This window comes from Dipodomys spectabilis, unplaced genomic scaffold (genome assembly GCF_019054845.1).
Source record: "Dipodomys spectabilis isolate Male_0828 unplaced genomic scaffold, ASM1905484v1 ptg000416l, whole genome shotgun sequence".
NCBI lineage: Eukaryota > Metazoa > Chordata > Mammalia > Rodentia > Heteromyidae > Dipodomys > Dipodomys spectabilis.
The window spans coordinates 300,898-310,000 of NW_024871093.1; the positions used below are offsets into that span (position 1 = coordinate 300,898).

At 60.9% G+C, this 9,103-nt stretch overlaps 1 protein-coding gene across 1 annotated transcript in view; it reads right to left on the reverse strand.

Moving 5' to 3' along the window:
• Positions 1-1,034: 1,034 nt before the first annotated feature.
• Mn1 (MN1 proto-oncogene, transcriptional regulator) overlaps positions 1,035-9,103 on the reverse strand; it is a 36,835-nt gene continuing 28,766 nt past the window's right edge. The window contains 1 exon segment of the mRNA XM_042667671.1: positions 1,035-1,253. Within this exon segment, the coding sequence (XP_042523605.1) occupies positions 1,072-1,253 (182 nt within the window). The 3' untranslated portion in view covers positions 1,035-1,071.

A 9,103-nucleotide genomic window follows, 5' to 3' on the forward strand; every position in this document is an offset into this window, starting at 1 on the left:
ACCCCCCTCAATCCCCCTCTCCCCTCCCCATATGGACACGGGGCCCCTGAAGAGCCGGGGCTGAAGCACCTTCCTCCCCTGTCTCCCTCCCTTTGGCTGCAGCTCAGGCCAGCCCTCATGTCCCCCAAAAGGAGAGCAAAGCTCCCCGGCTAATGTGGGGCCGGCCCTTCTCTCCAAGGCTGGTTTACCGGCAGGAGGAAAGGGAATGGAGGCCCAGGGCAGGCTGGATGGAAGCAGAAGTAACAGGTCTTATTTTCTTCATGAACAGACAAAACAAAACAGAACACCAACCCAGCAGCAGGCGGAAGGGCGGTATTCCTCGCACCCCTCACCTGCCTGGACTGAGGGCTTTGGGGTATCGATGTATATCCTGGGATAGTAACATGGCGCTCACCCGCTGGTATTCCACGAAAACTCTTCTTCTCCAGAATTCCCATTTTTTTTTTTTAATAAGAAAAAAAGGCGGGGGGGGGGGGGGGGGGAAGGGAGGAGAGGGAGAAAAGAGAAAGAGAATTGTAAAAGAGAGAGAGAGAGAGAGAAAGAAAGAAGCCACTCTTGTCTCATTATGAATTAAGAAATACTTGGACATACGAGGAGCCTGAAACTTAAAAACATGTCAAGAAAGAGGTGGTCTAAAAATGTACACAGGCCAAGATTCTAGAAAAAAAAAAAAAAAAGCAAACAAACGAAAGAAGGAAAACAAAACCACAGGAGACGGGAGAGAATTCTCTAGCGGGAAAATGGGTTCGGCACGTTTGCTAACACGGCGGCACTTGCAGACGCGGTGGGACTGGGTTGTCTGGTGGTGGTGGTGGTGGTGACCATGGTGGTGTTGTCATCTTCCTCCCTGCCCCTTGAAATTAACCCTTTCCCGTCCAAATGCCACTATGCAGGTTCCGACCTAGACCCAATTTTTTAAAAAAGAAAAAAAGAAACTATCATCCACGCCGCCACAGAGGCCCTTTCCAATGAGTCATGGGGAGTTGGGGCCGGGCGGGGGGGGGGGGGGGGGGGGGACTAAGAAGGGGGACAGGAGGGCCTGATGGGGGAGGGGCGGTGGTTCTTGTCCCTTCAAGTCAGAGCTGCCACGAATGTCCCGAAGCGGCTGGAGATGTCCGAGTGCAGGGACCGCCAGGTGGGCACGGGGGCGCGGGCCTTGGCCTCTCCCACGTCGTCCGTGCAGTGGACAGACAGGCACTGCAAGTGGCTGCCGGGCTGTGGGGCTGAGGCCTTGCTGGCTGTGAGGTCGTGGGCTGTGGAGAGAGAAGGGTATATTAGTGGCGGGTTGGGCATCATGGCTGCCGAAACCCCTCTACCCAGGCTCCCCCTCACCCACCCCCCATCTTTGGGCTTCAGTTCCGCCCTCCCTCCCCCTTTGGGAAAGCAGGGCTTAGCCTAGCTGGGAAGGATTCACTACCTATGAAACATAACCAGACATGAGGTCAAGTTTGCAAAGGTGTCTACACTGGGGCATTCACGGATGCATAGGAGTTCACCAGATACACAGAAAGGTGGAGGGGAGGACTGCCCAGATTGGTTCTTAGGATGCTCTAGACAGACTTGCTGAGAGCCTACTATGTGCTCATGGGGTCCTACTATGTATCAGCCCCAGGAAGTAAAGACAGCTGTGCCACTACATCATAGCCAAGAAAACAGGCCCAGAGAGGGAGACAGGCTGACTCGGGTCACACAGGAGTCAATGAGCAGCTAGCTGGGGAAACCCACAGTTCCCCAGCCACACCTCCTCCCCCTCCTCCCGCCCACCCCTCTTCCCACCTTAGTGCAGGAGTGGAGGCTGGGAGGGGGGGCAGTGAGGCAGGGGCCTTCTGAAGACCCGTGTCTCCCCATTGTGTTACAGAGAGGCACAGACACTTGCCCGCAGACACAGAGCCAACCGGGACGCATCAGAGCCTGAACTTCTAAGCCGACAGGGGCAGCCAGGTGGAGTCCTTGCCCGCCCCCCCCCCCCCCCGGCCCCGGGAAGTGAATGAGAGTTCCAGGCTCCCGGGGCCTCCACAGGGAGGTCACCGTGCCAACCCCAAAACTGCTGTCCCCCAAAGGGCAGAAGGAGGTTTTGCCTTCCTCCTAGAAGGTCCACTGGGCCCCACCCGGCTCAGCCCCCCAGATCAACACCACCACCACCACCCTGCCTGATGACAGAGGGACGGGGAAACCACTCACACCTGAGTATGAACTAGAACCCAAGTTCCCAGGAAACGGGAGGAAAAGAAGGGAGAGGCGGGAGCTGGGTCGGAAGCGGAGCTGGCGGGAGTTCCTAAGTTGGCAGGTGGGGGTGTAGCCGGCATTCACAGGGGTGCACACCCAGATACTGAACTCCAGCACCCGCCCCGCCGCCCCCCCCCCCCGGCACCCTCGGGGAAGCTGGGGTTCAGGCCTGTCTCACCCACCCCGGGGGATTACGGGAGGCCTCCCTCCAGGAAGCCAGGCCCCAGCCTGCAGAAAAAATGGAGGGGCACAGATGGCGGGGGGGGGGGAGCTACACCCCCAGCCCCGGAGGAGGAGGAAGACATTGAGGTTCACCAGGCCCCCCACCCCAGATTTGCCAGGTGATGTTTACAGACCAACCCTTCGTGACCAAACTCCGCGTGGATCCACCAGGGCCTGCCAAGCCTCCAGCCCAGCAGTCCCGCGGGGGAGTCCAGGGGCCCAGCACTGGCCGGCAGCCCCTTCCCCGCCCCAGGCTCCCAGACAGCCAGGGGTTCACCCCCAGATCACACAGCCCAGCCACGGGCCTCACTCCCCACAGCCCTGGTTTGGTGTCCCCTCCCCACCCCCCGAGACAGATGAATGAAGTCTGTAGCTTTTGACAAGCAGAGCAAGACAGAACGCATCCCTTCCCCAGATTCCTTCCACCCTGTGCGCCACATCACCGCCCGTAGATCATCAGCCTTCGGAAGCCGCTCAAGTCCCAGCCTGTCCCGGCCAGAGAGGCCCCGCAGCCTCTGGGGGACCCCACCCCCACCCCCAAGGAGTGACAGGGCCCCTCGCTGAGCCCAGGGGCTGGAGGACGTGGGGAGGGGGGGTTACTCAGCACCGGCCCTGGCTGGGATGCAAATCTGCAGCTGACCCCACCTGGCACTGAGAGCCTCCTGTTCATGCTTCCCGGGTAGCTGGGACGGCAGGCAGGCACCCATAAGCCCAGCCTAGGCCCAGGCATCCCTGCGCGATCCTATCTAAGAAATAAGGAGCAGCAGAGAGGGCTGGGAAACGGCTCAGCGGCAGAAGCCTGGGGCCACAAGTTCAAACCCCAGTTCGGCAAGGAACATCCTCATGCCCTGTGTCTCCCAGTCATGCTGCATCCTGTCCGTTGGGATGGGGAAGGGAGCCCCCCATTCCTCCTTGGGGCTGACCTCCACCTCTGATCCTCCTGAGCCCTGCCTCCGCAGTAGCTGGGATTATAGGCATGAGCCACGATGCTTGGCTGTTTTTCTTTTCTTCTTAAAGTCCTAAAGGGATCGAGGCAGACAGTCCTGCTTGCTGGCCTGGAGCAGAGCAACTGTGCCAACTCAGGGCAGGGCCTGGACCAGCTGGGAACCTCACCTGGCTTCTCTGAGAATCCATAAGAAAAGGGGTCCTCCCTCCCCCGTCCCTGGGGAAAGCTGGAGGCTCCTAACCGGCTACTCGCAGCAGCCACGCTCAGGGAGCTGGAGCGGGGGCTGGAGCGCCAGCTCTGCGTCCGTCCTTCGTGTCCGTCCGTCCGTCCGTGGGTGGGTCCCGGGGCTCCCTGCTTCCTGCCTGCCGGAGGCAGGCGTGGGTCGAGGAGGGTTTCCCGGGTTATTTTTAACTCCCAGCTTATGTAAGACGTGTGGGCCCCGAGGTTCACCTTGCAGGCTCCGCACGGAGGCGGGTGTATTTTGGGGGTTCCTTTATTTGGACCCCGGGGCAGTGGGGAAGGAGATGCCGGCCCGGAGGCAGCCGTCCATCAGCAGAGCAGAGGCCGGTCGGGCAGCCGCGGGGCTCTGTCCTCTCCCGGGTGCCCCTGGGCCTGGAGCAGGGCCTGGGGCCGGGGGCGTCTGCGGCCCAGCCCTGCATCTCCAGCCCTGCCTGGCAGGGAGGCCTTGGGCACCAGTCATGGCTGCCCCAAGTCTCCGGGGCTTTCTCCTCTGGGAGATGATGGAGCTGGCACCGGGACACACCGGGGGCTCAGGAGACTGTGACAGCCTTGCCCACGGGGCAAGTCATGGGGCCTGAACTCTGGGCCTGGGCGCTGTCCCTCAGCTCTTCAGCTCAAGGCGAGTGCTCTACCACTTGAGCCACAGCACCACTTCCGGTTTTCTGGTGGTTCATGGCAGATAAGAGTCTCATGGACTTTCCTGCCCAGGCTGGCTTTGAACTGCGATCCTCAGACCTCAGGCTCCTGAGTAGCTGGGATGACAGGCCTGAGCCACCGGTGCCCGGCTGGCAGCTTTTCTCTTTTGGTGGGTCACTGGGCTCTTGTGGGCTTGGCTGCCGCAGTTGGCTGTAAACTTCAGTCCTAAGATCTGAGCCTCCTGAGTAGCTGGGATTACAGGCGTGAGCCCCTGTGTCTAGCACAAAACTTGGTTCATAGAGTGCTCAGGCCTGTGCCCCAAAGCCCGCTGCAGGGCTGCAGGGGACCTGTGGTCAGCTCCCCCAACCCAGAAGGAACCCCTCCGCAAGACCTCATGGTTCCAAGGAGACCCCCCCCCACCCCCCGCCCCGGCCCGGCCCGGGCCTCACAGTCAACCCTCGGTCCTGGGAACTCCTCTACCCTGGCTTCAGAGGCAGGGGACAGAAAGAGGCCCAGAGAACCGGCAAGGCGGCCCCTGCCCTGTCACCCCCAACACACACCACACACACACTCAGCAGTATGGGACAGCCCAAGGCCGGAATTCAGAGCTCTGGGTTCAAATCCCACCAGGGCCCTGTCCCCCGGCAGCTCCAAGGTCTCAGCTAGGTGTGTGGTGAGCCTCAGTTTCTCCATCTGAAGAAGGGGATGGCCCTCCCCATCATCCCCCCCAAATGTCACCGGAGCCCAGCTTGGAGGCCGGAGGACAGACACCCCTGCCCGTGGACGCCTCTCTGCCCTCAGGCACACAGAGTGGGGGTTCTGGCGAGGAGTTGCTCCATGTTTGCAGGAACGAGTCTCCTCCCAGCTTGCTGTGTGACCCTGGGTAAGTCCCTGTCCCTCTCTGGGCTCTGTGTGGACCTCTTCTAAGTGACCAGTGGTGGTGGCCGTATAGCCCTTCCGGCCGCTGGCAGTGATCAGGCTGTGGGCAGGCGTCTGGGACAGGAGCGTTCCCAGAGTGAGGGACACCACGAGGCCACCCTGACCCCCCACGCGGCCAGCAGCCCGCGTGACACTCCATCCCGGGGCCACTGAGCGTCTCCTGCCCGTCAGAGGACTGGCCACCATCGCCCAGCCCCCCCATCCGTGGCCCCCCCATCCTTGACCTGTGACCTGCGCCAGCTCCGCCTTTCCTATCACCATGACAACCGAGAGAAACAGGAAAAGGAGAGTCAGCCGCCAGGTCCCTGTGCCTGGCAGGGAGGGGGAGGGACGGGGGAGGGGGAGAGGGGTGGGGGGGCAGCGACCACAGAGGCCACGCCAGTCTCCCTGGGTCACCCTGACACCAGGATGAGACACCCATCCCCCGGAGGGAGGAAGCCGGGGCTCCAGGCCCGGCACCCGAGGCTGCCTGTGGCTGCATCAGAGTCCCTGGTACAAAGCCAGCGACTGGGGCGCCCCCCTTCCTAACCAGCCCCCCTCCCCCGTGCAGGGCTGGAGGGTGGACGGGTGGGGGGGGGGACCATCCAGGCCGTGGGAGCCGTGGGGATTAATGCAGGCTGACGCGGGCCAGGGCGGCTGTCACGGAGATGGAGAAGCGGCTGGAGGCTCACAAGGGAGAAACCAAGGCCGCGATGCAGAGCCGGGGGGGGGGGGGGCGTGGGGTGCCCAGGCCCCCGGCTAGACTGACAGCCAGGGCTCTGGTGGGGGCCGAGGGCCACCCCCCCCAGCTTCTGGCTCCCACCCCCACTCCCAGGCCAGGCTGTGTGGCCTCAGCTGGCAGGCTGCACCTCTCTGACCCCCCCCCCGAACCATTCCTCCTCGGGGCTGAGCCCCCAGCCTCCGGTCCCCCTGGGAGTCTGCCTTTGCTCCTGCAGCTCCCCAAGAGTCTCAGCTCAGCTCCTGTCTGCTCAGCCCCTGGGTCCCTCCATTTTCCCCCTCCCACAATGGACACGGCCGCCCATCCCAAGAAACTGAGGCCCGAGGAGGAGTGGACGGTGACCAGGAAGGTCAAGGGTCAACTGCGTGATACCTTTCAGGGGCCCCAAGTGCCACCCAGAGGCAGGCACCTGGTCATCTCAACAGCACCAGAATGCAATGAGAGCCAATGCCTACCCTACGTCCCTATTTCTTTCTTTGGGGGTGCTGGGGGTCGCACCCAGGGCCCTGCGTTTGCTGGGCAGGCGCCCTGCCCCTTTCTGACCAGGTGAGATCTTATGTAACCCTCACTAAGGCCCAGCGCGGCTGGCAGCGCCTTTGTCCCAGCCTCGTTCCACAGATAGAGAATCTGCCAGGGTCAGCAAACCGCAGCCCATGAAGTCATGGCTGGCCCACCGCTTGTTGGTGCCAATAAAGTTTTACTGGCACACGGCCACGGCCACACATGTCCATCTAACGGCTGTTTTCACTGAAGTTGCCACAGAGACAGCCAGGCTCCGTCAGAGCTTTCCGAAGACTGAATGGTTAAACCAAATATCTGGGCACCCCCTGACCCAGTCAAGTTGACAAAGAGAACGAACGGACTTAATGTTTTGTGAGACCCACAAATGCAAACTCTCTCTCCCAGGCTCCGTGCAGAGAAAGCCTGCTGAGACTCTGTCCAACTTCACAGGAAGGAGGAAGGCCCAGCCAGGTATGCAGTAGGTGCTCGATACGTGCTGTGGCTTCTTTCCTGGGCTCCAGTGGAGACCTTCCTGCCCTCCTACTTAAAAACCAATACGACATTCAATCGTGTCTGGGACAGAAGTTTGCTGTAAAAATATTTTTTAAAAAAACCATTCCGGAACATTTTGCCAAATGCGACGGGAAAGAAGGAGGATGGTTGCCAGAGGTGAAGCGAGTCTGCCGCATCAGGACGGAGGAGGTGGGCGCTATCTCCATAGCCCAGTGAGGACCGAGGTTACCCCCGTGGGAAGGGACTAGGCTGGATTTGAACCCACAGCCTGTATTACTTTAATCAGCCTTTCCTGTCTGCCAGGCTTGGGGAAGACAGGTCGGGGGAGGGAGCTGATCTGCACTTAGAAGGAATGGCTGGTCACGATCACTACCATAAGGTAAGAACCCACACCCACCCCCGGTTTAACCCACCCAACCTCGACCCCCACTTCTTGAGGACTCTGCACCATCCAGCCTTTGGGCTTGGAAAAGGTGTGCCCACCACAAACACCCCCCGGCTTGATTTCTCTCTACAAGGGACTCTCCAGTCCCCGCTGCAGGAAACCAGGACCAGGCTGTGTGGCCTCAGGTGCATTGCTTGCCCTCTCTGGGCTATTATCCTCTTTGCAGGTGGCAGGGGAGCCAGCTGCCAAGACGGTTGGCTCCTGTGACCCTAAGAGGCCACGGGAGCCGGTGTTCCCCACCCCCAAACTGTATGCCCCAGGGACTGCTGGGAACTGTTCCCTCGCCTCTCCCTGGGGAGATGGGGGGTGGGGCTCCCGGGGAAGGCAGGGGTGTGGGAAGGGAGGGGCGGGCAGGGGTGCGGGTGTGACTCAGTGAGCCCGTTCTCTCCAACACCACCCACACCCCACCTCTCAGAAGAAGGATTTTGTCTTTTGCCTCCAGAAGGGAGAAGCAGGATTAGAACCCAGAGCTCCCCCTCCCTGGGCAGAGGTCACGGCCCTTGACACCCTGTGGTGAGAGACCTGGGTGGTCAGTGTCGGACGCTGGAGAAACCAAGCTCAGAGGGGGACCAGGTGGGAGGTGGGCCTGAGCTTATGGCTGGTCCCCATCCATTCAGAAGGTTCCAGAAGGTTCTAGTATGGGGGTTGAGGTAGGGGCCACAGCTTCCCCTGGCCCCTTCGCCTGAGTAACTGGCTTCAGGGGAGGCCTGGGGACCCCCGTAACACTTGGGGTGACATGCCCCGATCATCCTGCTGCGGGCCCACGCTTGAGAAACGAGTTCCACAAAACAGAGCACTGTGTCCCGAGTCCTCACTGTGGCCCTGGCACATAGTAGGTCCTCGGGCCTGAGTGTGCACAGGACAGGACTCCTGCTGTCCCGTGCGGCACAGCCCCTGGACTTCCCAACAGGCCCTAAATGGACTTCCCAGGGCTTGCTGGCCGCTGTGCACGGGCCTGCCGGGCATTCTCCTCAAAACTTCCAAGTCGGGGCGGTGACCCCCCCCAACACCCCAACGTTCCCCCCCACCCCCTGCCCTGAGACAGAACCCCCAGCCCCAGCCTGAGGCTAAGCCAACTGCTGGCAGGAGCAGCAAATCCAACAAGGGGGTGTGGTCAGAGAGGCCACGCCCACAAGAAGGGGAGGAGACAGCTTCTGGGGTGGGGCCATGGATAGTCCCACCTCCCTGTTGCCAAGCAACAGCTCCCACCCTTTTCAGACAGAGGGCACAACCCTCTCCCAGAACTTCACCCGGGAAAGTGCTGGTCTAGAAGACCCGTCAAAGCCTCACCCAATCTGGCCATCACCTTTAAACAGGAAGGTTTCCCAGACGGAGGTCCCAGAGGGAAAAGGAGGAACTTTTCTAGAATTATCAACCACGTAAATTGCCCACCTTGTGCCCTCGGCAGACATCATTCATCAAGCACAGCACGCTTCTCAGGCAGATCCCGTCCACCGCCTCCATGTCTCTCCTAACAATACTGCGGGCAGCCATGACTAATCCATCCAGACCAGCACTGTGCCCATCCAGGCTGTCATCGACCTGACCACAGACAGGGAGAAACTGAGGCCCAGTGGAATGACATGACCGTCCCAAGGTCGGAGGGGGTCAAGAAGGCTGGGATTAAAACCTGCACCGCCCCTGCTTCATTTTCCTTCTCACATCACTCCCCATGGCTCTGGATGGAAGAAGTAATTCAGACTGAAGCCCAGCAGGT